At 39.5% G+C, this 26,626-nt stretch overlaps 1 protein-coding gene and 1 long non-coding RNA gene across 2 annotated transcripts in view; one reads left to right on the top strand and one right to left on the bottom strand.

Moving 5' to 3' along the window:
- LOC124790122 overlaps positions 1-16,043 on the top strand; it is a 54,182-nt gene extending 38,139 nt beyond the window's left edge. Inside the window, exons 2-3 of the long non-coding RNA XR_007016230.1 lie at positions 14,698-14,986; positions 15,741-16,043. This is a non-coding gene — a long non-coding RNA (uncharacterized LOC124790122). The remainder of the gene's footprint in view (positions 1-14,697; positions 14,987-15,740) is intronic.
- On the bottom strand, positions 204-25,848 carry LOC124790113 (microsomal glutathione S-transferase 1-like). The gene is made up of 3 exons (XM_047257688.1): positions 25,680-25,848; positions 3,087-3,169; positions 204-635 (listed from the first exon to the last, which is right to left on the bottom strand). Exons 1-3 carry the CDS (start codon positions 25,809-25,811, stop codon positions 392-394), a joined length of 459 nt encoding a protein of 152 aa, XP_047113644.1. The 5' UTR covers positions 25,812-25,848; the 3' UTR covers positions 204-391.
- Positions 25,849-26,626: the final 778 nt, after the last annotated feature.

Below are 26,626 nucleotides of genomic sequence, written 5' to 3'. Positions count from 1 at the left end.
TTCTACAACTGAATTTTCATCTCAATACAGGGCAAAGAGATAAAGGATTTTGGGGCAGAGGTGCACAAGGAATCCAATTAACTTTCACTTTATGAAATATGTTTACATCAAGGAAATTCTTTTGATACTTCAAAAAATAAGGCATAAAATATCGATTTGCTTATAATGAAAATCACAGAATATGCCAGCAAAGAAAACTGCACTGCTTGTCAAACAGCGTTTATTTCTTTGTTTATGTCTGTTTACCTCTTGACACAACAAAAACACAAGGCATCTCAGTTGTCAGATAAAAACTATCATTTACCACAATTCATACAGAATTAATAACAAATTTGTTTGAAATAAAATCTATTTACCATGACATTAAGAACTATATTTGTTATTTTCCATATCAAAGGCAGTAAAGTATCACACTGCCTGCCATGAAAAATGTGATGGCCCAACCAACAAAGAAAAATAAGAACCTAGTAGGTTGTGGAATTGGTATGACACAGTACACAATTGTGTGGCCAATTCGTGCTGTAGTAAATGCTCGGAACAGATTGATGGCAAGGCCTGGAGATGGCTTTGTTAGTAGATAAGCTAAGGCCACAATAAAGAACACTGTAATATTCTCCAAGTCATTTAAATGAGCCCTGAAAAAAATATTACAATTTTAGATTAGAAGTATCCATAAAAATCACCACATATATTTATCTATTAAAATTATTACATTACATTTAAAACATTAAAAATATATAAACAGCAATGGAAATTGCCATAGAAATCTACTGAGTCAAGAACTATTCTGTCAATGATCAAATAGGCATCTCAATGTATTGTCTTCTGCTTGTTTTAGGGTTGTAGTGTAGAAATACATGCTTTTGCAATTTGTGGTGACCTGGAGATACAGATTGAGTGAATTATGTTAAATTAGTGAGGAATAGTTTGGATGCTTGTATGTGAAATTCAGCCACCTGGCTGAAATCTATAAGCAACAGACACCATCAACTTCCTTACCTTTTTAAGAAGGCACAAGTAGATGGGCAATAATCCATGAGTCATCTAATGGATCTGATAAAGTATAACATATTGTATACCTTCATTCACTCAACTAGTGTTTCAATACCAAGGTAGACAGAGTTTAGTATCAGTTAAGGAAATGGAGCACTAGCTCAGCTAAAGAACAGTGAGGGTGAGGGTGCAACTTTTGCTATGCAACCTGTGCAACAAACGTCTTACAAACAAAACTGCTTCTACTTTGTTCTTGTAAATCAGAACAGCTGAACAGAGATTTGAACCTCATATCTCCTGCTTATGAGGCCACACCACTAAACACACTCACTTGACCAACACTATGATAGGAGCACACAAAGAAAATGAACACTATGTCACAATAACTCATTGCCTATGTTTCCTGTATGCCTAAGTATGTAGCAAAATGAGATTTTTCTGCTGTCTTCACTTGCGGGCATTGGCAGTTTGTGTATTTTGAGTGCTCCAGTCAGCTGTGTGCTACTGCTGGATAGCCTGAATGGTACTGAGGGCATCATAACAAAGAAGTAATTTGTGGCAAAACCACACAATGCAGTAAGTTTAGGAGTACATGAAATTTGACACCATACACAGCAGTATTTTTCTTAAGGGATCTCAAGGAGCATTTCTTGTAAATTAACTTCTTGTAGTATGGTTTGTAGTCTGTATGAACTGTTTAAAGCATGTCATTTTCCACTTATGGCTGTAGAAGTTATATATAAAAACTTCTACAGCCAAAAGCAAAAAATTGCACCCTTTAAACAGCTTTGATACTAAAACCTCACTTAAGAATTGTCAGTTGCATGCATACTGTACAGTCAAAAAGTTGTCTTTTAAGTTATCCAGACATTTCAGAATATGGAAATAAAGCTCCATAACAAATTAAGGATCAAAGACACACTTGCTGTATCTTTATTTCTGTAGAAAAAGAAAGGTATACTGCAAAAATACTAAAATTTGATGCAAGAAATGATATTTCATGAAATGATCATCTGAGTTAGTCTGTAAATTAGTGTCAGATATTTTAAGTCATTGTTTTTCCACAATAGAATTATCTTATACCTTGATCAGAATAATAAAGTGATTAATATTTCAACACCACTGAGCATGGAAAGGATTGTGATATCAGTTCACCATTGACTGTGTAACACAACGTGTCTGTGCTAACTACTGCTGTGTGGTTCCTTCCCAGATACATTCACATGATCCTCTGTTGAGGAGGAGGAGATTAGTGTTTAATGTCCCATCAACAATGAGGTCATTAGAGATGGAACACAAGCTTGGATTAGGGAAGGATGTGGAAGGAATGTGTTCATACCCTTTTGAAGGAACTATCCCAGGATTTGCCCTAAGAAATTTAGGGAAATCACGGGAAGCCTAAATCAGGGTGGTCAGACATGGGTCTGAACCATCACCCTCCCAAATGCAAGTCCCATGTGCTAACCACTGCGCTACCCCACTCGATGATTCTCTGTCGATATACATAATTGAATTCCTTTTGGAAGTTTGTAATAGCCTTATCACTTTTGTGTATACTTTAATTACTAGCTTCATACATACTACACAGAGAGACAATGATAAAAATCACAACAATTAGGTTACCAGCTACAAGCACAATCTGTAGTAAATGGCACCTGAGTAGCAGTATGATATGGCAATGATGGAAAACTGAAAAGAAGAGAAGGCATGACAAAGCTCATCTTCTGCTTTATTGTTGATGTGGTAGCTGTTGTATAAATTGTTGGCTGTCAATCATTTATTACTCAGATCCATGTACTGTACAAAGTTAATGTTACTAGCACATCACAAGATGTACTTTCAAAGTGATGGAGTTTTATCTCATATTTTACTGTAGCTCTATTCATGACTCAAATGATTTAGTAATTTGTGTAACAACATCAAGCAACAAAAATTCACAGAGGTAGATTATTATAATTGTTGCAATTTTAGATATTTATGTGATGATCAGTTTTAGCTAGAAGAAAAAAATTCAAATTAAATTATCTTGCATTTCTGAATTGAACTGAGAAGGCTTCTATCCACAAATAAATTTCTTTCTTTCATGTACCTACCTCCTGACTCGTTCAACATCAGGCTGATCGTATTTCACTTTGCTACTTTTCACAAATATAGTGTCTTCAGGATTTGAGAAACTCTGATGAAACATGAAAGCAATAATAGCAAATTATTATTTTATATCAGATTACGTCAATGACATGCAACACAGGAATGGCATATGTTACTAGAAAACTACAAATAATGAAACTACTTCATAAGGCAACAAATAGAGTATATGAGATTGTGAAATTGTTCAGTCCTTTCTTGGTTATGCATTTAGTCCCAACAATTTTTTAAAATTTTTTTAGCTAACCATAATACACTCCTGGAAATTGAAATAAGAACACCGTGAATTCTGGCTGACACTGACGGCGGCGGTGCACAAATGCTGCGCAGCTAGCGCCATTCGACGGCCAACACCGCGTTTCCTGGTGTGTCCGCTGTGCCGTGCGTGTGATCATTGCTTGTACAGCCCTCTCGCAGTGTCCGGAGCAAGTATGGTGGGTCTGACACACCGGTGTCAATGTGTTCTTTTTTCCATTTCCAGGAGTGTATCTTTCCATGATATAACAGGCTCCATTTATTAGCAGAAGCTTTTAGTTCACTAGCCTTTTGCAATACTTGCCATCATTATTAGCAAAACATTATGGAATCAAAGATGCATGCACACACACACACACACACACGCACAAACACACACACACACACATACACACACACACACACACACACACACACACTAGATTATAATGTAAACAAACAGGAGAACTCACTGAGAAACATCCATTTTCCTTTTACAACACACTACTGAGGGTATTCAGGTATTTAGACATACTTATGATACAACAATTCATTCAGTCAGTCAATTTAATTGTAATTGCCTTGTTTTTGGGCATCTTCTAAGTTTATACTATCTACCACAGACATCAGTGTGAGGAGTGTTACTATAACTTCCACCAGTCTGTCCAGCTCCTCATCCTCACATCTGTATCTGTCCCATTTCCTCCTTCACACTCTCTCTGTATCTCCTACTCCTCCTCCTCCCCACTCTCTTTTTGCGTGTCCTCTATCTCCAGTCTCTGACCATATTTTACTCCCATCCCTCTGGCCATGTCCTCCTCCCCTTCTTCCTTTTCCATCAGCCCCTCTATCCATCTACATCTCCCACCTGTGTCCTTTTTGTCCCACTCTTGCCCCTTTCTCTGTTCAGGTCATTCTCTTCCCTCTCTCACCACCCATCTCCTCCTCCCCCCTCTCACACAACTGATCTCCTCCCTCTCCTTCACTCTGCTCAGCTGTGCCCATCTGCACATACAGCCCCTGCAAAAAAGCAGGCTGATACCACTTCCACACCAAATACCTGATAAGCAAGGATAGCCTACATGCCCCTGGTGTGTAGACTGTCCTGTAAAGTAGGTCGATAAAGCAAGCCAAATCATTCCCACACAAAATGCTTGTCATGCAACCTATATGAAAAGGACTGTAAAAACAAGTTTTCCCCATATCTTTGGTCCTCTTGGAGCTAGGAGGTTATAGACCCCAAGGTAGTGATACTCACCAATTTTGGTGTTTGTGTTATATATTTGATTGATATTGCTCCACAGGTTTAGGAGGAGATCCTGGATATACATACGTGCTGCTCTACACACACACACACACACACACACACACACACACATACACACACACACACACACACACACACACACACACACACACACACACACACACTCTCCCCAGGGCTTCACTCGTGAATGCATTCAATATAGGTATTAGACACATCTCCGCCTCCCTCTCTGTGTTCACCTATTTCTCAACTGGCTCTCTGTCCACCTTATCTTCACACCTCTATTTATCCATCTCCTGCTTCCACTTTGTGTCTCTGTCTCCTACTTCCACTTTGTGTCTCCATCTCCTACTTCCACCTCTATCTGTCCATCCCCTCCTCCCCCTCTCTTCCTGTTCATCTCCTGCTCCCCCTCTTCCTATCCACCTCCTCCTCTCCTCTCTCTGTCCCTCACCCCCATCCCCCTCTCTCTGTCGACCCACTCCTACTTCCTCTCTCTGTTCACTCCCTCTTGCCCCTCATCTCTCTGTCCTTCTCTGTCCATCTCAATCTTCCCACAGCCATGCCCTCACAATATGCCTATTGTGCAGGGCAGCCTACACATCAGGAGCTTAAAAATCCTTTTTTGTACCTGACTTATGGACTGACATACAAAGCAGTTCGAACACAACACACCTGTCATACAAAGCAACCTACAATTCATAGGCTGTAAAACCGTTTCTCTTCCTTGACATGTAGGCTGCCCTGCGAAGCATGACAATAAGGCAGGCTGATACTAATCCCACGCAACATGTATGTCAAGCAGAGCAGCCAGTCTGGCACGGGCTGTAAAAACACAGCTTTGCCCATATCTCCACTCCTATTGAAGCTAGGGTGTTATAAACCTCACAATGCAGATACACATGAAGTTTGCTGTTAGTGTGCCAAATTTTTACTGAAATGGATCCAGGGGCTTGGGAGGAGATCCTGGACATACACATATCAAGAGAGAGAGAGAGACAGAGAGAGAAAGAAAGAGAGAAAGAGAGAGAGAGAGAGAGAGAGAGAGAGAGAGAGAGAGAGAGAGAGAGAGAGATGTGAGGTCAAGGTGGACAAGCATGAATAAAGTGCCAAATATGAATGTAGAGTCATTTATAGACTTTATAGCTTCAACTGATTAGTTGTGGCACCCTAGGGCATGCTCACTGGACATGGAAATACAGTAGACCATACTCTTAAACATACCTCATGGAATGCATAGCCATAATTGGGTAGCATTTGGAATATTAAGTGTACTAACCATATTCCAATATTTGGAACATCTCATCTGAGGGTTCCCACAATGTGTGAACTACTTGGCTGACATGATAGTGATGGGGGCAACAGGAAAGCGATACTTGAAAAATGTGGAGCCTCTTTTCTTTAGAATCTGATCAAATAGTACATGAATCTGATTGGACAGATGTAGAAGTTGTTTTTTAGCTTAGTATTAAATTTCTATGCCACATCTTCCAGAATTAAGTCTTACTTGTGTTTTCCTGAGGATGTGTCCTAACACAGCCAAACAAAGATGCAACTGATAACCTTTCAGCTCTTAAAATTCTAAAAGAACTGCAGTCATTTTTGGATAATGTGATGTACTTTGGCAATGTTATACATAACAATCTCCAAATAGATAATACATTGTACAAACAGCATCAAAAAGGTACAATCTTTGAATAGTCTAATGCTGACATCATCAATGAACCAGTTTTGTGCACCTCAAAAAATTATTTCCAGACGCTTTACTATTTATGGGGGTACAAAGTTCTGTGTATACCTCTATAGTACCAACTCCCACTCGATTATGGACCGTAAGTCTCTAATTAATGTGTCTGATTTCTGGTCCAAAATTCCACAGAGAACGAAGCAGCAACTGGAATGAAGTGCAGTAATTTTCCTTATGGTATTCAGTAATAGCCCAACTCTCAGCTGGCCTACAGATGCATGTTTCCTCCTTACTCATATGACACAATAATGTTTTGACACACAACAGGCCCTATGTTTCCAAATAAATGAGAACTTGTGACTAACATCCCATCAGTTTCCCCTTACTTCCTGCAACATAAATCAATACAAGAAGCAAGATACTCTACCTCATGGCTTTAGCAATCAATTCAGCTGGGATGGTTACATTGTATGCCAAAATAATGGATGTGCCTGTTATACAGATGTTTCTTTTAAGAGCCAAATTAAAATTTTAACAGTGACATGATCTGATAACACTTTGATAAACTTTCCCACAAATTATAGATGAGCTGCAGCATCATGTGAGTGCAGCTGTGCATGCACATTCTGTAGTACTCCAGGTGGATGCAAAATGTCATCAGTAGCAATAGAGCTCCTCAGTTGTTTTAGCTGCAGCCCATCGTGACCAGCTTCTCTGCCATGGGAATCAGCTCTGGTAATGACACTAGGGAGAGCATCCTCTGCCAGAAACAATGACTCAGGACTGGAACAGGCCACTAAACTGATCTGCCACCAGGCATAAGACCAAGCTCCTACCCAGCCTCAGCCTTCTAATAGATAACATTTAAAAACCCCAGTGGCAACAGAAATGACACTGAGATGGGTAATTTGATGTGAGACACGTGGAGTCACAAATGCTCGAGAAATACCCCAAAAGTGGATAGCAAATGTTGAGCATTTGACATCACCTGATGACTTACCTCATCACACATGCAGCAATTGGGCTTATCAATCATATTCTTGCTAGTGGGGGCACAGCTACACATTACTCCAATAAGCTATTTTTTTGTAAATCTAAACGAATTCTTATAAGTATTGGATAACCACTACCACGTGCATTATCATATCACATTAGATAATGCAGAATGAATACAGAGTACCTTAGCGGAGCAATGAGTAACACTGCCTCCCTACCAGCAATGGTAATATTGACAACCACTGAATGTGCAGCGAGGTACATCATTTGGTGATATGTTCATTATCTGTCATCTGTTTTTGGGGTATTTCCTGACATGTGCTATTTCATGTGTCTTATATCACATTACTCACCTCAGTGTCATCCACAGCACTTCAGGGGTTCTTAAATGTTAATAAGAGTCATCCTGTGTCTTTTATCTATTGCAATTTATTGTGCTTCACACACCACCATCAGAGGCAGTAACAAGCATACAGCTCACTTAACAGTCAGGTCTTGTTGGAAGATGACATCAGTACAAGCAGCAAAGATTGTGTTAAAACACAGACTAACAACTCTGGAATTCAACCTGCTCACAATGCTCATGACACATATGTTCAATGATTTAATATTATCACACCATGACCATGGGCAGCTGTTATTTAATGGATGAAGTGATATGAGACATGCCATATCAGTTGTCTGTTTATAATCTTGCTGTGTTATTTGCTTCTGTTACTTTTTGGACTTGTCTAGCTGCTCTAGCTTGTGACCTTGGCTATGGTTTTGCAGGTCTACATCTGATAACAGCTACATTACAACCAACTTCCACTTTTGCTATGAGCTATCCTCTTGTGTAATGATTGACATAGTGTGTCATTTGACAGAGCAATTACTCTGACATATAATTCAAAACTTAAACTTACCCAAGAGTCAGCATCTTCACAACTATCTGTCATAAACAGACTGTGTGGTGGCCTTTGACTCTGTGATAAACCGATTCAAATACTGGCAGTGGATGAACTTTCACTACCAGTCCTGGGCTGGTAAGGAGAAGAGACGTGTGGATTAAAGTTTCTGGTCACCAAACTTTGTGCCAATATCCTTGATTAATTTCTAGACAGGAACACTAAACTTGATGGGCCCCTTGGTGCTCCTTGAGACGAATAAACTAGGGAATGACACTGGGTTTCATCCTCTTCCTTCTTTCCTGACCTCATAATTAGTCCATTTACATTTTGGTTTACCACAGCTCCCATGAATCTTTCATATCAAATGTCATGATTAGCTCTACAATTGCCTCAACCAGGCCCTAAGTAATTATAGCATACGAGTTCAACTGCTGTTAGGAAACAGATCATACACATAAAATGTTAACTTTGTATCCAGGCTAATAATCTTTGTAAACTGTGGTGAAGTTAAAGGTACATGTTGACAGAAAATGTTTTTCATTATAAGGAATGTTAAAGCATTTTAGTCCTGTTACACTGAAAATATTAAAGCAAGAAAATATATTTCAATTCTTAATGCCCCATTTGGGTGACGAGTGCAGAATGTATTCCTTACAAAGTACCCTAATGGGTTCTCTAGAGATGGACATGATCATTGTCATTTTCATCATCATCAACATCAACAACAACATCATCACCATCAACATCATCTTGAACAGCTTCCAGCCCCAGGTTGGGTCTGTTTGGAACATAAGCCTTGTCATGTAGTCCTGTATTCTCACCACCTTTCTGTCTTTACTCTGGTCCATCCCTCACCTCTTTTATAAACACACCCTCCACACCTCTCAGTCCTCCTTGGTCTTCCTCTTGGTCATTTCCTTTTCATCTCCATTTTGTTTATCTTCCTGGGATTCTCTGGTTTCCCATTCTTTTTAAGTGCCCGTATCATCTTAGCTGTGATGTTTCTATCCTGCTCTGCAATGGTTGCTCTTTCAGTATTTCCATTAGCCTTTCATTATTTATCCTGTCTTTCCTTGTTACTCCCATCCTACTTCTCAAGAGCTCCTTTTCATATTCCTGTAATCTGCTTACATGTCTTTATTCACTATTCATATTTCAGGTGCAAAGGTCAGTACTGAGATGTAGTAACTTCTACGTATTACTTCTTTGATTTTCTGTGGAATGTCTTTGTTCCAAACCAAGCCCCTGACACTTTTCAGGAATGCTTCTGCCTGTCTACCACATTCACTGATCTCTCTCATTTCTTTCATTTTCCTCTGTCATCCTTCCCAATATTTTGTACTTTCCACCTTCTTTAGTTGTTTGCCTTCATCTACTAATTGATCTATCTATCTTTCTAGTTTAGTTGTGGACAGGATCTCACATTTGTTGACATTAAATTTGATTCCATACAGTCTCACAGTTTCTCCCCAAGCATTCAGTTGTTGCTGAGTCTCTTCCTCCCTATTTCCCCAGATCATCAAGTCTTCCATGCACACCATTCCTTTCATCTTGTCTTCTTCAGTTTTTCCTGCCACTTTAGTTATTATCTCATCTTTGCTGGAATCAATCTGCCCTTTCATTCCCACTTTCAAACAATTCAGACTTCTTCAGTATATCATCATCACTGTGCTTATTACTCTTTTTTCCACTCCCTTCTTTTCTAGTGCTTCCTAGATCTTTCTTCTACACTTGCCTTTTCTATAACAAGGAAGGCCTCGCAAGGTCTTTCCCAAATTTATAGTAGTGCCCCTGGAGCTGCATCACTGCAAATATGATCTCAACAGTTGACCTCCCTGGGCTGATGTCATGATGAACTGAAACCTTAACAACAGCCTCACCAGAAGGGGTTTGCTGCATTATGATGTTAGGTCACACTCAAGTCACATGTGTGAAGGAAAGGGAATGATAGTGAACAGATACAACTAATGGATATGAATACTATAAATGTTGGTTAAATTCTGTCCAGCAAGCTGCCTCAATCTCTGAGCACCACAAAGAAAGTACATCTACATCTACATCTACTTATATATAAAAACAAAGATGAGGTGACTTACCGAACAAAAGCGCTGGCAGGTCGATAGATACACAAACAAACACAAACATACACACAAAATTCAAGCTTTCGCAACAAACTGTTGCCTCATCAGGAAAGAGGGAAGGAGAGGGGAAGACGAAAGGAAGTGGGTTTTAAGGGAGAGGGTAAGGAGTCATTCCAATCCCGGGAGTGGAAAGACTTACCTTAGGGGGAAAAAAGGACAGGTATACACTAGCACACACGCACATATCCATCCACACATACAGACACAAGCAGACATATGTCTGCTGTGTGGATGGATATGTGCGTGTGTGCTAGTGTATACCTGTCCTTTTTTCCCCCTAAGGTAAGTCTTTCCGCTCCCGGGGTTGGAATGACTCCTTACCCTCTCCCTTAAAACCCACTTCCTTTCGTCTTCCCCTCTCCTTCCCTCTTTCCTGATGAGGCAACAGTTTGTTGCGAAAGCTTGAATTTTGTGTGTATGTTTGTGTTTGTTTGTGTACCTATCGACCTGCCAGCGCTTTTGTTCGGTAAGTCACCTCATCTTCGTTTTTATATATAATTTTTCCCACGTGGAATGTTTCCTTCCATTATATCTACATCTACTTATATACTCTGCTAGCCACCAAGCGGTGTGTGGCGGAGGGCACAATTCGCGCCAAAGTCATATTTCCCCTCCTCTGTTCCACTTGCGGATCGCGTGAGGGAAAAATGACTGTCTGAATGCCTCAATATGAGCTCTTATTTCCCTTATCTTTGAATGGTGATCATTGCATGATTTGAAAGTTGAGAACTAAATTTAAACTTTTTAAAATTTTTTTGCTAATCAGTATGGTGTTAGGGAATACCTAGAATCTAAGTGCAAAAGCTACAAAATATTAATTGGTATGCTGTGACGTGAGCATGTAGAATCATATGAAGAATTTTGTCTAGGGACATTACTGCTGCTGAGATAATTTTTTTACATAGCATACTGTTAAACACTCTCTGAGCATTAAATATCCAGAATTCTGATTTGGTATTTTAATGAAAAATGCTAGCATTGTACACATATTAGACAACATTCATTCAGTGTAAATCATTTATGAATGGACAGCTAGCACCTTTAATCCATCATTACCATCAGTGACGCTGTGATGGTTCCTTTGAGAGGGCATGACCATTTTTCTTCCCCACCCTTCCCTAATTTGAGCTTGTACTAAAAAATCCCTTTAGGTTCCACTGTGCCCTCCCAACTGAATGATTGACACTCAGATCATTGGTGGCGTGTCAGCTGCTACGTGCCACATATATACTGTCATTTTCCACATTCAATAGGGGAAGAGCAAATGACAAATTTTCCGTCTTCTTCTTCTCCTGAAACATTTTTCATAAACAGTCTAATTTACCATTACTTCACTGGATGACTCATTTTCAAAACTTGTAACAAACCTGGTCATTTTCATAAAGCACTTGCACTTTTGGGATTGAAACATGACAGCAGAAAATGCAGTCAGCAAAAGGATGCATGTAGCTTGAGACTGTGCATAATTATAGATGGGACTTTATCCAGCTATAGATACCAAAGAAGACTGGAAGGCCCCTTTATTGAGGTCATTACAAATGGAGTTCAAGTTCAAATTAGGGAAGGATGGTGAAGGAAAACAGTCATGCCCTTTCGAAGGAACCATCCCAGCATCAGTGATGGCGATGATGCCTTATAGGTGCTACATCCCCATAACATCTTGAGATCTTATTTTAGCCACATATATTATTAGATGACACCAAGTATTAGGAACCATTACACCAATTGCTATAATAAATTAAGAAACATCACTGGATTACAAATTTTTTTGGTTTGATTTGACCTGCTGATTACAGGATGGCATGAATGAAAAGACAGTGCAGCAACGTCTTAAGAATTCAGAATGAACACTCTGCAGCAGATTGTACACTGATATGAAACTTCCTTGCAGGTTAAAACTGTGTGTCAGACCTTTATCTTTTGTGGGTAAGTGTTCTAACTACCAAGGGTGTCCACAGAAATTTTTCCAGGAGGGGACAAGATTCAAAACTTGCCTGCTTTGATGTAACTGATTCAGTGAGTTTCAAAACATGTTGCACCCCAATAACTAAATTTGACAAGAACTTATAGTATCTCACAATACTGATAATTATCAACTTAGTATTTTTAAGGTAGAACACTTTGGTACCTAAGCAGATTTCAATAGTACATACCAAGTACACCTTTTTATGTTCTTAATATGAATATGGAAGCCTCCTTTTTCAAGTCAAAGATAGGAAATTACACTCTCAATGATTAAATTCAGAGTATCCAAAGTGTTAATGTATTGATTTCATGGTTACTATTTTTTATTACTGACTGGCATAGTTGAACAATAGTCCACAAAATTCTTCAGGGAATGTGACCACATTGTCTATTATGCTAAGTTCCTCAAGAATTTTATGGGCAATGACAGCACTTTGTTGCACCCATAAACTTCGAAAAGTTTCTAATCCTGGTAAGAACATTTTTTGAGCTTTGAAATTTCATACATTTTTCCCTTCTTCTAGCATGGAGAATGATCTTCCCTTTCTTCTAATAGTGTGTTTGGGACTAACCATGGATGTACACACCTACACCATGTTTATCTTCTCCTGACTGTACTACAAGACCTCTGCTATGTAGCAAGCCATCATCATGGATTTTCTGTTTCATCAAGCAAATGATAAGCTCCTTGTTTGATTTCACTGTGCATCAGTGGGATGGGCATCATTAAGGAAATTTGGGCTGGATGACTATGATGTATATTGCTGCCATGTTTACGTGTTGGGAATTGGCAGTGGAATCTGTTTGCCTGTGTGTTAGTGCAGCTAATTTCTGCAGCCCATTAAGTGTTGAACTAGGGAGCAACAAAAAAAGGATTGAAGACATTATTCTGGTATGGTTATATAAAGTTTTGTACTCTCATGACTCCACATTTGCTCTGAAACTGCACCAGCACCAGCACAAAGGAATTAGCATATTCCTCATGAATAGTAGAACAATGAAAAAAACTCGTAATTTACAGTGATCGTCAAAACTGCAACATTTTTTGTCCGTGTCAGCAGCGTTAAATCTGGAATTCCAGACAGTGATTACTAGAAATTCAAGGGAATCCTGTAATGAAAAAAAGGCTGTATGAAGACTCCAGAAGGACCCGAGTAACCCCTCTTGTTCTCCCCCCTTCCACACAAATGCCACAAATTGAGCTACAAAGCATTCTGAAAACATATCCCAAGCTGTAGTTAAGTCATATTTCCACAATATCATTTCTTCCAGGAGCGCCAGTCCTGCAAGTTTTTCAGGAGGACTGTGAAATTTGGAAGGTAGGAGATGAAGTACTGGCAGAAGTAAAGCTGTGTGGATGGGTCGTGCTTGGGTAGCCCAGCCGGTGGCACACTTGTTCACAAAAGGCGAAGGTCTCAAGGTCATGTATTGGTCTAGCATAAAGTTTTAATCTACTAGGAAGTTTCATAAGAATTGTTTTACGGAAAGGAATTTTATAGTGCATAGCAGTACATATGTAAATAATGAGGAATGTCTTTATTACCCTTAAGCACTACGGATCTTGACAGGAACACAATTACTATGAAGGGGTCTCAGATACTGTATTTTTATTTTTTTATATATAAAACCATTCTTTTGGTGAATATATGTTTTCATTACTGTCTGTTCTCTATTACAATTCTTGGAAGTAGACTTTATGGAAATTTTGGACTTTTTAAATACTGCAACATTCAAAACACTTGGACAACTAGAACACAGAAAAATTTTCCATTAAAATAACAGTACAAATCAATGAATTTTCAAGCCATATTTTATTGGTTTGTTTAGCTTATACATTCTAAAGTGTCACATTCCACAGAAAGGTACAAGTATTTCATCAACACAGACTCTAGGAACTACAGATTAATAAAGTTGACTGTTTGCAGTGAAATGCAGAAATATTTGTGTGATTGCTTGCTGTTTGTCTCTTTTTTTCATCCCAATAGTCTTGGTTATCAAATCACAATGCAGATAAGAAAAATAAAAATCTTTATTTACTGACAGTGCGTCTGAAAGCATCACAGCCTGTTCCATCGGTTGCAAACAAGCTGTAAACCAATTCATTTCCTGATCTGAAAATGACTGAATATACTGTACTGTAGTCCAGTTAGTGCCTTCAATTCAGTGATATCAATATTTTGTAGACAGTATTCATTAGCATACAGTGTTCTAAGCTTAGATATTTCCACGTACGTTCATAAAATGATTTCATCTAAAGTATCTTACGTAAAAAACAAATTCCATTGAGCCAGTGGGTTTCTGGCACTAGGCAATATCAATTCTTACTTCCATCTTTGATCATTGTCCCTGTGCCATGTTCTCTTTGCGTCTTTGATGCAGGCTATTTATGGTGGTGCGCGTGCACAAGTCGAGGAGAGTGGGTCCGCACATGAGCCTAGTCAGTCTGTGACGTGACGTGCTTTCGAGGTCACGTGGCACGTCCGTATGCCGTGAGGACTAGTTGAGTTGGAGCAACAAAGAAGCATGGGCCACTGCCGGAAAGTATTAAAGATGTATTGACACAGCTGGCCAGTGGCAACCAGGATTTGCTAATACCTCAAGAGCTGTGTGGATGGATGGCATGTGAATTTCACATGAAGAAGGAAAACTTAATCGCCAAGCTTTCATGGTGGGTTCCTTCTTCTACATATAGTGAATATTATTGTGTACTTAAGGACTGTTGACTGTTGCAGTTGCTCATGCTAGTAGTCAGCAAAACATTCACTGCAATGGTTGCGAGGTGAGTTATGTTCTGGAATGGCCATGAAATTATGTTACTAAAGTGGCTAGAAATAGTGCCTCACATTTGTAAGTTTGGATTTGGTGCTTAGTGGCACACTGAAGGTAGCTGGTTCACATGAACATCATTTCCTAATTTAGTTATAGATTTAGAATTTTCTGGTTTTATGAATTAGTGGTAGTTGTTGTTTCTTAATAATTTCTTGTTTGTATGGAAGGCAAGTGGCCATGATAAATATAGGTCACATTGTGTGTTATGGTCAGATAGAGGCCGTGTGTATTCTGGTCTGTGGCAATAGGGGCCATGCTTATTGCATTAGTGACCTATTGAAGTGGCATTAGTTTTCTATTGCAATTTCAAATACCTATCTGAAGGTTGATTCTCACATTAGGTACTGCACATTTGATTTACGTGGTGTAAGCCATTCAGTAACGACAGATTATCTTGTAAGGTGGACCTTAAGTCATTGGGTGTGGACTGACATCTTTTCATGTAGTATCTAGATTTTTTCTTTTTGGATCGGAGGAAACTAAGCTCCTTAATTCTGTTCATTGGTTAACTTGTAATATGTTTATATTAAGGTATTGCTTTGTAATTTGTATATACTACAGTGTGTCTGCCACTCATGTTTTCCTGTTTTCAGAAATGTGTATAGTGGTCGACACGAGCAAATCTCGCCCCGCAAGCTTGCAGTGTGATGGAAATTTCAGGATTTGAACTCAGGGCTGGCCGGACCCTGTTAACATGTGATTTCTCTATTCCATTCAACGAGAGGTTTGTTTTAGGCAGACGATTTCCTACTGCCTTGTTGAGTATAAGTTCACCCTTTGGATCGTATGTTTGTGAAATCGTAATAGATTAATGTTTGCTCACGTCCCTCACATGTTCATCAAATTGATGTTTTGCCTTAAGCTTGCATAAAGTCTAGAATCTTCTGGATGTTGAGTGTAGTAGAATGCTAAGTGTAAACAGAACAATTAATAGTACCCTTCAGGTCAGATAGCATCAAATTAATTTTACCTTTACAGTGAGTGTAAAACTGAGTGAGAAAGGTGATAGCTGACATTGTAAACATTTGGTTATCTATTTCATCTATTATTTTGGTTGTTGTTACCAGCACCTAAAGGGGCCGTTGTCAGAAGTGTGATGGTTAATATTTCAAGTACTAATTGTGGATAGGGCCTTGATATGCAAATGTTGTTAATTGATTATTAATGCTGATGAATTCATGTGTATGTGTAATCAATAAAGAAGTGTTGCAACTACAAAATGGTTTGTTACTGGAATACAAGGTTAGAATGTGCAATCGCCACACCATCCATTACATCCAAAACAAAAGGGTTTTCTCTGAGACATTTTGCCATCTGTCACATTCCAAACAGCTGTAAGAAGATGGTGTGAAAAGCAGGACATGGCCAGTATGAGCACAGATAATGATCTTACCTCACAGTCACTTCTGGTGATAAGATAAGGCTTGATGTTGTGATGGAACCTGATACTAGTCACGTGATCATCCATCCCTGTAGAGCCCTGTGTGTGTTTCAGTTAGAGTTGGTATGTAACCTGATGCACCATCAATGCATCTTGGGCAATTATGAAATTGGTAGGAAAATCTAAGTTGCCCTCCACTTCCCCTCCCCACTTCCCCCTCACCACCAACCGTTTTACCAGGATCAACAGGAAGTTTTTCTTTTTTTAAAAAAAAGGCTCAAAATTTCTGGACCAATAGGAATAAGTTCCCTCTCCATTCACCTTTTTTATTATAAAAATCCGTGAACCTTGTCATTCAGGCTCTGTACACCATATTTAATGGATCGCCATGAAGTGTCAGAAGCAGCAGCAGTAGCAGCAGCAGCAGCAGAAGCAGCAAGGATCAGTCAGCACTCCCAGGTAGCATAAGAAGAAGACTGTCAGATTTGAAATTATTATTGTTATTATTAAACTTGTGTGCTGGTCCGAGGCTCAAACTCAGGATCTTTGCCTTTCGCGGGCAAGTGCTCTACCATCTGATCTGCCCAAGCACAACTCACACCCCTTCCTGACAGCTTTACTTCTGCCAGTACCTCGTCTCCTATCTTCCAAACTTTAAAGAAGCTCTCCTGTGAGGACGGGGCATGAGCTGTGCTCGGGTAGCTCAGATGGCAGAGCACTTGCTCGCAAAAGGCAAAGGTCCCGAGTTTGAGCCTTGGTCCGGCACATAGTTTTAATCTGCCAGGAAGTTTCATATCAGTGCACACTCTGCTGCAGAGTTAAAATCTCATTCTGGATTATTATTATTATTATTATTCATTCAGTAATATATTCATTTATCCTTGTGTTTTGTTATTTATTTCCAACAAATCAATGTGCCCCTGATGTGGTATTATCAGAACTCTACCAGTATACTCATGTGCTGGACCTACCACTGTCTGCACCACAACAGTCCCCTGGTGGTCTTCCTGGTTCACTGAGCTATTCTGCACTGCCATCACAGCCACAGCAGCAGTAGCCACTGCTGCAACTTTCTCAACTCAATGAAACTCAGTTAAGTGTCACCAGAACAGTGCTATTTGACAATATGTATAATTTGACTGCAAGTGGCAGGTTTAGCACCTGACAGTGACTTCAATGTAGTAACTAAAATTTAGAAAGTCAAATATGTTGATGCTAGAGTGCAATATTTATGGTATGAATGGGACTGTCTGTGCAGTGTGATGGAGTACGCTGAGAAAAGTTGAAGACTCAGTGTGATCCATCCTACACACCTATTGAAATCCATATGTTTCGGAGCAAGGTAACAATAGTTAATATGTATGTAGAAGCAAGTCTGTAATTAGCTTCAGAGACACACACATTTATATAAAACATTGTAGCATTCTTAATTTACGTAATCTATACTGTGTGTTAATGATTGTTACAGACAGACTGAGCTACAGGCATCCATATGTTTTAGGTGCATACTATGATTTTGTGATCTATTTGTGTATTTCAAGGCATTGTAAATATCAGCTAATTACAATGGTGCATAAATCCATGTATCCATCCCATACCAAAGCCTAAAAATGTAGATCCGATAAGTATAAAGCCTGTAGAAGCCAACTTTATGGATAGAATGCCTGTGTGTCTAGTTGCTCCTATAACACTCATTACTATACAGGCCAAATCTGAGATGTATCGAAAGTAATTATTTGCAAAATATTGCAGAATATAATGATTGTAAAATTGTGACAATGTATTTACATATATATAAATAAAAATAATATTTCTAATAAAATTGTTCTTATTTTCCACCCTGTCACTATTGTATCATAAAAATGCTTTATAGCTACAGCTCACTGGAGTGATGATGCTGATTTTCGTCCAAAGAATAAGCACAGATGTAAACTATTGCTACATACTGAGAGACAGTACTCACATGCACCGGCCTCCAGCTGCTGCCAACAATGCTGTTGCATTCGCCACAGTCGTTGCAGGCATCTCCACCTCTGCCACCACCACACCTGCTCCAAAGTGCCACTAGTGTCTCCCTAGCATAAGTAGGGCAGTGCCCATCTTTAGAGAGAAAGAGATACAACCATGCTTAAGTATCAATAAGCTGACAATGTTCATGAAGTGACACCACCCATGTCAGCATGCCTTTGTAACACTTTACATAAAAAACACACACACACACACACACACACACAGTTTCAGTGCTTCCCCATTCCCCAATGGCAGCTTAGCAAGTTGGTTGGATTATGGTAATGGGGAAACATTTCAATATAGAACACCTTACACACTAAGCTATTACAAGTATTGATCAACTCTTTTTTCACATTTGAATGCTGGCTGCTGTTGGAGAATGAAAAAGCACTGTCACTGTGTGTGTGTGCCTCATTCAAATGTGAGGCAACTGGTACGCCTTGGCCGTTGCGAAGGTATGCATATGTGGGCAGTGCTGCCTCGTGACCATTGTCAGCCTTTTGAGACTTACGCTTACCTGTACCTTCTTCTCTCTGTGGTTGACCACTGTTGTACATATGCTAGAGGGACACTGGTGTCCACATCGGTGGTGGTTGTGGCAGGAGCAACTGTTGTGGCTGCAATAGTGTTAGCAGCGACAGTCGGGGACTCGTGGCTGTGAGAGCTGACTCTTGGTAAGTAGTGATAGTTCATACCCATGCTTATTCTTTAGATAAAAATCAATATCATTGCTCTCCAGTGAGCAGTGGCTATAAAGCATTTCGATGACACAATGGGATGGAGTGGAAAATAAGAACAGTTGAGTAGAAAATACTATTTTTTGTTTACATGTACATATATAAATTGTTAAAATTTTTTAGTCATTCTATTCTTCAATTTTTTGCAAATAATTGCTTTGTATATGTCTTAAATTAGGCTTGTATAACATTCAACCCAATAGGAGCAACTAGATAAGAAGGTACTCCATCCTTAAATTCAGCTTCTATGGACCTTATGCTTGTATGACCTACATATGTAGGCTTTGGTGCCACATGAATACAACCATTTATAACCTGTTCCCATTGTTTCATATTGCCACTGTGCTCACACAGATAGTTCACAAAGTCATAGTATGCAACTCTAACATATGGATGCCATCAGCTCACTCTGCCTGTAACAATCTTTAATGCACAGTATAGGATGTGAAAATTAAGAAAATTACAGTATTTTATGTGAATTCGCGTGATGTCTGAAGTTGATTCCACCATTGCTTCTCCATACATATCGACTATTGATACTTTCCTTCCAAACATTTAGATGTCAATAGACGTATGGGATGAGGTGTAATCATTCATCATTTTAATGATAATTAAATTGAAACCCTTAGCTGCTGACAGGTGTTGTTGATATACATCAATGGGGACAGCTGAAAATGTATGCCCTGACTGGGACTCAAACTGGGGATCTCCTGCTTACATGGCAGACGCTCTATCCATCTTCATATAGTTAAAGGCTACCCAGCCATTGACCTTCTTCTGTGTGAATGCGCATGCTTTGTGTGAACTCTTATGGGACATGTCAGCTTAATCTGCTGCGAGTAATGAGTGAATGGGCAAATATCTATTAGGAACACTACAAATATAGGTTGTGGACTGTTGGGAATGTGGGTCTCACAGGAAGTGTGCAAGGGATAGGTCACTGCAGTCACACTATCCTCTGTGCCCTCGGTGGCTCAGATTGATAGAGTGTCTGCCATGTAAGCAGGAGATCCCTGGTTCGAGTCCCAGTCGGGGCATACATTTTCAGCTGTCTCCATTGATATATATCAACAACACCTGTCGGCAGCTAAGGGTTTCGATTTAATTACCATTTCATTCTAGAGAAGCTTACCTGTTCTTTCGGGAACAGGTATCATCTTCATATAGTCACCATTGTGTTATCCATGTGCTCCATCATACTGCATAGATAGTCCCAGTTTTAACAAAAATACTGCATTGTAGCACCTACATGTCACATTTTCTCAATTTCAATTGCTACATCAAAGTTACTGTTACGTGCTAGTCTCACATTCACTCATTTACATCCACTGGTAGTCAAATTATATGTGTTGGCAAATAGTTGTTTGGTGAGTTGTGGAAGTTGCAGCAGTAGCTTCTGCTGCTGCAGCTATGGTGGCAGTACAGAATAATCTGATTAATCAGAAAGACCACCAGGAGGCTGCTGCGTTAATGCAGACAATGGTATGTTGAACATACAAGTATCCTAGTCCAGCAGTTGTGCTAGTTCAACATCAGGGGAGCATTGCCATGTTGGAAACAGATAACAAAACATAAGTATAAACAAATATATTAATAAATGAATAAAACAATAATACTAATAATAATAATAATGTACTGGAGAATGTAATGTACTGGAGAATGATGAATACAAATTATGTCTTTTGGAACAGACAAATGTAAGAAAAATAGCATAGTCAAGGGAAAACACACTAAACAACAAGATTACATATTGGATAACCACAGCGACTGCATAGAAGCGATGGAAAAAACAGATGCCTATAAATATCTAGGATACAGACAAAAAATAGGAATAGATAATACAAATATTAAAGAAGAACTAAAAGAAAAATATAGACAAAGACTACAAAAATACTGAAAACAGAATTGACAGCAAGAAACAAGACAAAAGCTATGAATACTTATGCTATACCAATATTGACCTACTCTTTTGGAGTAGTGAAATGGAGTAACACAGACCTAGAAGCATTCAATACACTTACACAATCACAGTGCCACAAATATAGAATACATCACATACATTCAGCAACAGAAAGATTCACATTAAGCAGAAAGGCAGGAGGAAGGGGATTTATTGACATAAAAAACTTACATTATGGACAGGTAGACAATTTAAGAAAATTCTTTCTAGAACGAGCAGAAACTAGCAAAATACACAAAGCAATCACTCATATAAATACATCGGCTACACCACTGCAATTTCATAACCACTTCTACAACCCTTTAGATCACATAACATCAACAGATATGAAGAAAGTAAATTGGAAAAAGAAAACACTACATGGCAAGCACCCGTATCATCTAACACAGCCACACATCGATCAAGACGCATCCAACACACGGCTAAGAAAAGGCAATATATACAGTGAGACGGAAGGATTCATGATTGCAATACAGGATCAAACAATAAACACCAGATATTACAGCAAGCATATTATTAAAGATCCCAGTACCACAACAGATAAATGCAGACTTTGCAAACAACAAATAGAAACAGTAGATCACATCACAAGCAGATGTACAATACTAGCAAATACAGAATACCCCAGAAGACATGACAATGTAGCAAAAATAATACATCAACAGCTTGCCTTACAACATAAACTTATAAAACAACACATTCCCACATACAAGTATGCACCACAAAATGTACTGGAGAATGATGAATACAAATTATACTGGAACAGAACCATTATAACAGATAAAACAACGCCACATAACAAACCTGACATCATACTCACCAATAAAAAGAAGAAATTAACACAACTAATCGAAATATCCATACCCAATACAACAAATATACAAAAGAAAACAGGAGAAAAAATTGAAAAATACATCCAACTGGCTGAGGAAGTCAAGGACATGTGGCATCAGGATAAAGTTGACATTATACCAATTATACTATCAACTACAGGAGTCATACCACACAATATCCACCAGTACATAAACGCAATACAGCTACATCCAAACGTATATATACAACTACAGAAATCTGTAATTACTGATACATGTTCAATTACCCGAAAGTTCCTAAATGCAATATAACATATACCGTACAGTTAAAAGGAAGTCACGCTTGATCAAGGTCCGTGTCACTTTCCATTTTTGACCAGACATAACGTCTGAGAAAAGAAAGAAAGAAATAATAATAATAATAATGGATGGGCAAATACTTAGTTTCAAAACTGACAGTCTTCTCCTTCTTATTCTACTTCAGGGTACTGGATGATCCCTGCTGCTGCTACTAGCGTTTCACAGCAATCCGCTCACTATTGTGTACCGAGCTTAAATGACAGGGGTCATGCAGTTGAATGTTTATATTAACAAAGGTGAGAGGAGTGAGAACTTGATGCCTATAGGCCCAGAAAAAGTTTTTCTGTTGGTGCTGATAGAAAGGGGAGGAGGAGGGTCACTTACATTTTCACACCAATTTTATCACGCAATTGCACAAGCTGCAAGTTATATATTGCCCTTGACTGTACCATACACAAATGACCTACAGGTGTGGTCGATCAAGTGACCAGCATTGGGTTGTATCCTGGCCTTGAAATTAAGAAACCCAATTGCCTCAGGTGTGTTGGCAGATTGCCCAGAAGCCATATCTTATCACCAGAAATGTTGATAACGTGTCCTGCTTTCCTTGTCGTGGAGAAATGTACTGTGCAAGGAGAATATGGCATGCAAACACTATATGAAAGGTCTGTGAGAATCTCTAGGATTAAAAACAACAAAGAACAATAAGAATGCATGAGTTTTGACGCATGTAGCTTGACATCCAACAGGAAGGTACACTGAAGAGTCCGCTTTGCTTCACTGAAGTGTGTGAAATATGATGAGACAACAAATCTTAGCTATCTGTGAGATGGTCCATGGTACATAAATGTACACAGAGGAGGCAAAAGTCATGGGATACCTCCTGGTATCTTACCGGGCCTCCTTTTGCCCAGTGTAGTGGAGTGGCTGGGACTAACATGGACTCAGCAAGTGGCTGGAAGTTCCCTACAGAAGTACTGAGCCATGCTGCCTCTATAGCCGTCCATAACAGCGAAAGCGTTGCCGGTGCAGGATGTTGTGCACGAACTGACCTCTCGATTATGTCCCATAAATGTTCAATGAGATTCATTTTGGGTAATTTGGGTGGCCAAACCATTCGCTCATATTGTCCAGAATGTTCTTCAATCCAATCACGAACAGTTGTGGCCTGGTGATGTGGCATATTGTCATCCACAAAAATTCCATCGTTGTTGGGGAACATGAAGTCCACGAATGGTTGAAAATGGTATCCAAGTAGCTGAAATTAAGCAGGACCCAATCCATTCCGTCTAAACACAGCCCCAGCCTGCACAGTGCCTTGTTGACTACTTGGATCCATGACTTCCTGAGCTCTGCACTACATTCGAACCCAACCATGAGCTCTTACCAACTGAAATTGGACTCATCTGACCAGGCTAAGGTTAGCCATTCGTCTCGGTCTGACCAATATGGTGACGGGCCCAGGGGAGGCACTGCAGGTGACGTCGCGCTGTTAGCAAAGGCACTCGATTCGGTCGTCTGCTACCATAACCCATTAACGCCAAATTTCGCCGCACTATCCAAAGGGATACTTTCCTCGTGCGTCCTTCATTGAGTTCTGCACTTATTTCACGCAGTGATGCTTGTCTGTTAGCGCTGACAACTCTTCGCAAACGCCGCTGCTCTCGGTCGTTAGTGAAGGCCGTCGGCCACTGCGTTGTACGTGGTGAGAGGAAATGCCTGGAATCTGGTATTCTCGGCACACTTCTGACACTGGATCTTGAAATATTGAATTCCCTAACGGTTTCCGAAACGGAGTGTCCTATGCGTCTAGGTCCAGTTACCATTCCAGGTTCAAAGTCTGTCAGTTCTCGTCGTGCAGCCATAATAACGTCGGAAACCTTTTTACATGAATCACTCGAGTACAAATGCATTGCTCTTTTGCACCTTGCCGGCCGAAGTTTTTGTCACCTTAGAAAGAAAAATGCATGCAGCTTTAAAGTCGTACTTGCCAGTTTAATGTTTTAGTTTGTAGTACATGTGCTAAATATTGTAACACATTAGTTCACTTGATTTGTCCCGTGTCACAAGCACACACTCTGTACACAATGTAATCAAATGAGATCAAATAAAAAAAATAAAAAAAAAACAACGGGTACAGTAATTTATTTGTCATATCGCATTGCTTATGTACTGTAACGACGCTGTTGCCAATAATGGAATATTCTCAATGACTAGTCGACGATACAAATAAATATATGAAGTTCCTTGCAATACTCGACGCCCAATTACATTTTATTAACAGCCCGAATGGAAGGAAAGTGGCAAATGGAAACAAGAACTGTGGTAGAGCCTCATGCGAGTAATGTACCAATTTCTTTTCTCAGTTTAGTGTCATATATAAGGGTAATGAATAATGCCTCCTGTGATCGCTTTCGGAATTATGCTACTGTTTCATCGTGCAAATTAACGATGAAATTTGGCAAGCTGAACAATTTAATGCAAGTATGTAATAGAGAAGTTATCAGTGACACGGACGCACTTAATAATCCGTTAATTATTGCAACTCACTCAGTCTTTCTGAGGTAAAGTAATATCTGTGTCTTCCAACTGGGCATGGAATGTGGGAGAAGTTTTACGTTTGTCAGCATGTGCTCCCACATTTTTTATCTGTAATTAACGGTATGGATTAAGTGGGGTAAAAATCTATCCACGGTTTCTTCATGGCAGATTAAGGCACATAATGCGGAAGAGAAATGGTTGGTAAGTTGCCAATGCGTTTCCTGAGCGCGCTCAGCCGGTCCTCCGTATGATTTTGTGTTTTCCACATAGCTTTATGTTAAATGCGTGGTCAGAATTAGCAAAGAAATGATGGAGTAATAATTAACAGTCAGTGGCAGAAGCTTGGCGAAAAGGATGTTAGACACATTTATGACGAAGCAAAATATTATTCATTTCAAACATACACTCCCGCGACATGTGTTATGCACCTGCGAGTCCAATTGCCAATGCCCTAAGGAATGCCGCGCCGTTGAGCGGTATGTTACAGAAGAAGGTGAAAAAGGATAATCTGCCACCAAGTACTTTTCTAAGAGAAATGATTAAGTTCTTCCTTTTTTGTACACTACGCAGCTAAATAACAGAAAAATTGAATGACCGTCTCTAGTTTTCTACTAACAGTGAGGAAATATCCACAATGGGCGCAAAAAATATTCGCAAGACACAACTACATAACGGCACCATTGACCAGTTCAATTTCTTAAGCAAAACATAGATTTCATTTGTCGTCTTGAAACTCAAGCGCAACAACTGAAGTTGTAGAAAAGATATAGATTTGTGTTTCGTTACCGTACCTTATTTTTAAAACGCTGGCGTGCTGTGAGCGGAGACATCATCAGCATCTTGAGTGCAAGTACTGCTACATGGAAAAGGTATGCCTTAAACACAGGATTACTGACGGTCAGCAGAGCGTCCGCAGCAGCCATGCTTCGCAACTGAAACACTTCTGCCTACAGAGGCGCTCCTGCGGCAGGCAGGTCTACGCTCCCAAGCCTCCGTGTCTCGCGTGCGGCCTTGACACTCATCCTACTCGCCGTGTCGGGCCGTCGTTCCGCCTGCAGTTGCCTTCGCACTACAAATGGAGCACGATCAGTTAAATTAGCTTGGCTTCTCTTGTACACACGATTGAAGACAAGAAAAAGGCTGCATTGGGTTCATCCACCCAATATGAGAAGACACGAAGTGGGTGTATTCTTTACTCTTTTTGACGAATTGAAGGGAGGTGGAGAGAAGTTTTTTAATTATTTTCGGGCGAGTTTATGGACTTTTGATGATGTACATGCACGAATGAAGAGTTCAATTTAGCACCGCAACACATTCTTCCGAAAATGTGTCCAACTGCTACAAATGTTGGCAGGTTAGTGGGAGAAATAATAGTTAAAATATTTTTAAAATGTATTATTCTAAAGGATGTACATTCTTGCAATCATGTTAAAAAAATTAAAACATAAATAAAAAATTGATCGACCCAATACATAATTTTTCAGAGAAGGCGTATAGGACCTGAAACATGACCCTCAAAACTGCTCCACGACTTCTTCGTAACACTGTGTGTCGTTAGTGAGTGGTCGACTATTTACTTCTGCCTCTGTAGGTGTTTGTTCCTGATAAAGGGGTAAACAGGAGGGGTATGCACGTGACGTACTGGGGTGAGCGGCAGTGCTATGTTTATCTGCAAAATCCTTAACTGAAACTCCGCTACCTCATCGTCGTCAAATGTTCCCTGAGATGGAACTATCCC

Source organism: Schistocerca piceifrons, chromosome 1, assembly GCF_021461385.2.
Source record: "Schistocerca piceifrons isolate TAMUIC-IGC-003096 chromosome 1, iqSchPice1.1, whole genome shotgun sequence".
NCBI lineage: Eukaryota > Metazoa > Arthropoda > Insecta > Orthoptera > Acrididae > Schistocerca > Schistocerca piceifrons.
This window is presented reverse-complemented; position numbering and strand designations above follow the sequence as displayed.

What these genes read in the sequence shown, in the direction of transcription:
- LOC124790113 (XM_047257688.1), bottom strand. Translation starts at nt 25,811, where the DNA reads ATGGCTGCTGCGGACGCTCTGCTGACCGTCAGTAATCCTGTGTTTAAG. An exon ending in GCCAGCGTTTTAAAAATAAG is followed by an intron (nt 3,170 to 25,679) that starts GTACGGTAACGA and finishes ATGTTTCATCAG; the next exon opens with AGTTTCTCAAATCCTGAAGA. An exon ending in GATGTTGAACGAGTCAGGAG is followed by an intron (nt 636 to 3,086) that starts GTAGGTACATGA and finishes TATTTTTTTCAG; the next exon opens with GGCTCATTTAAATGACTTGG.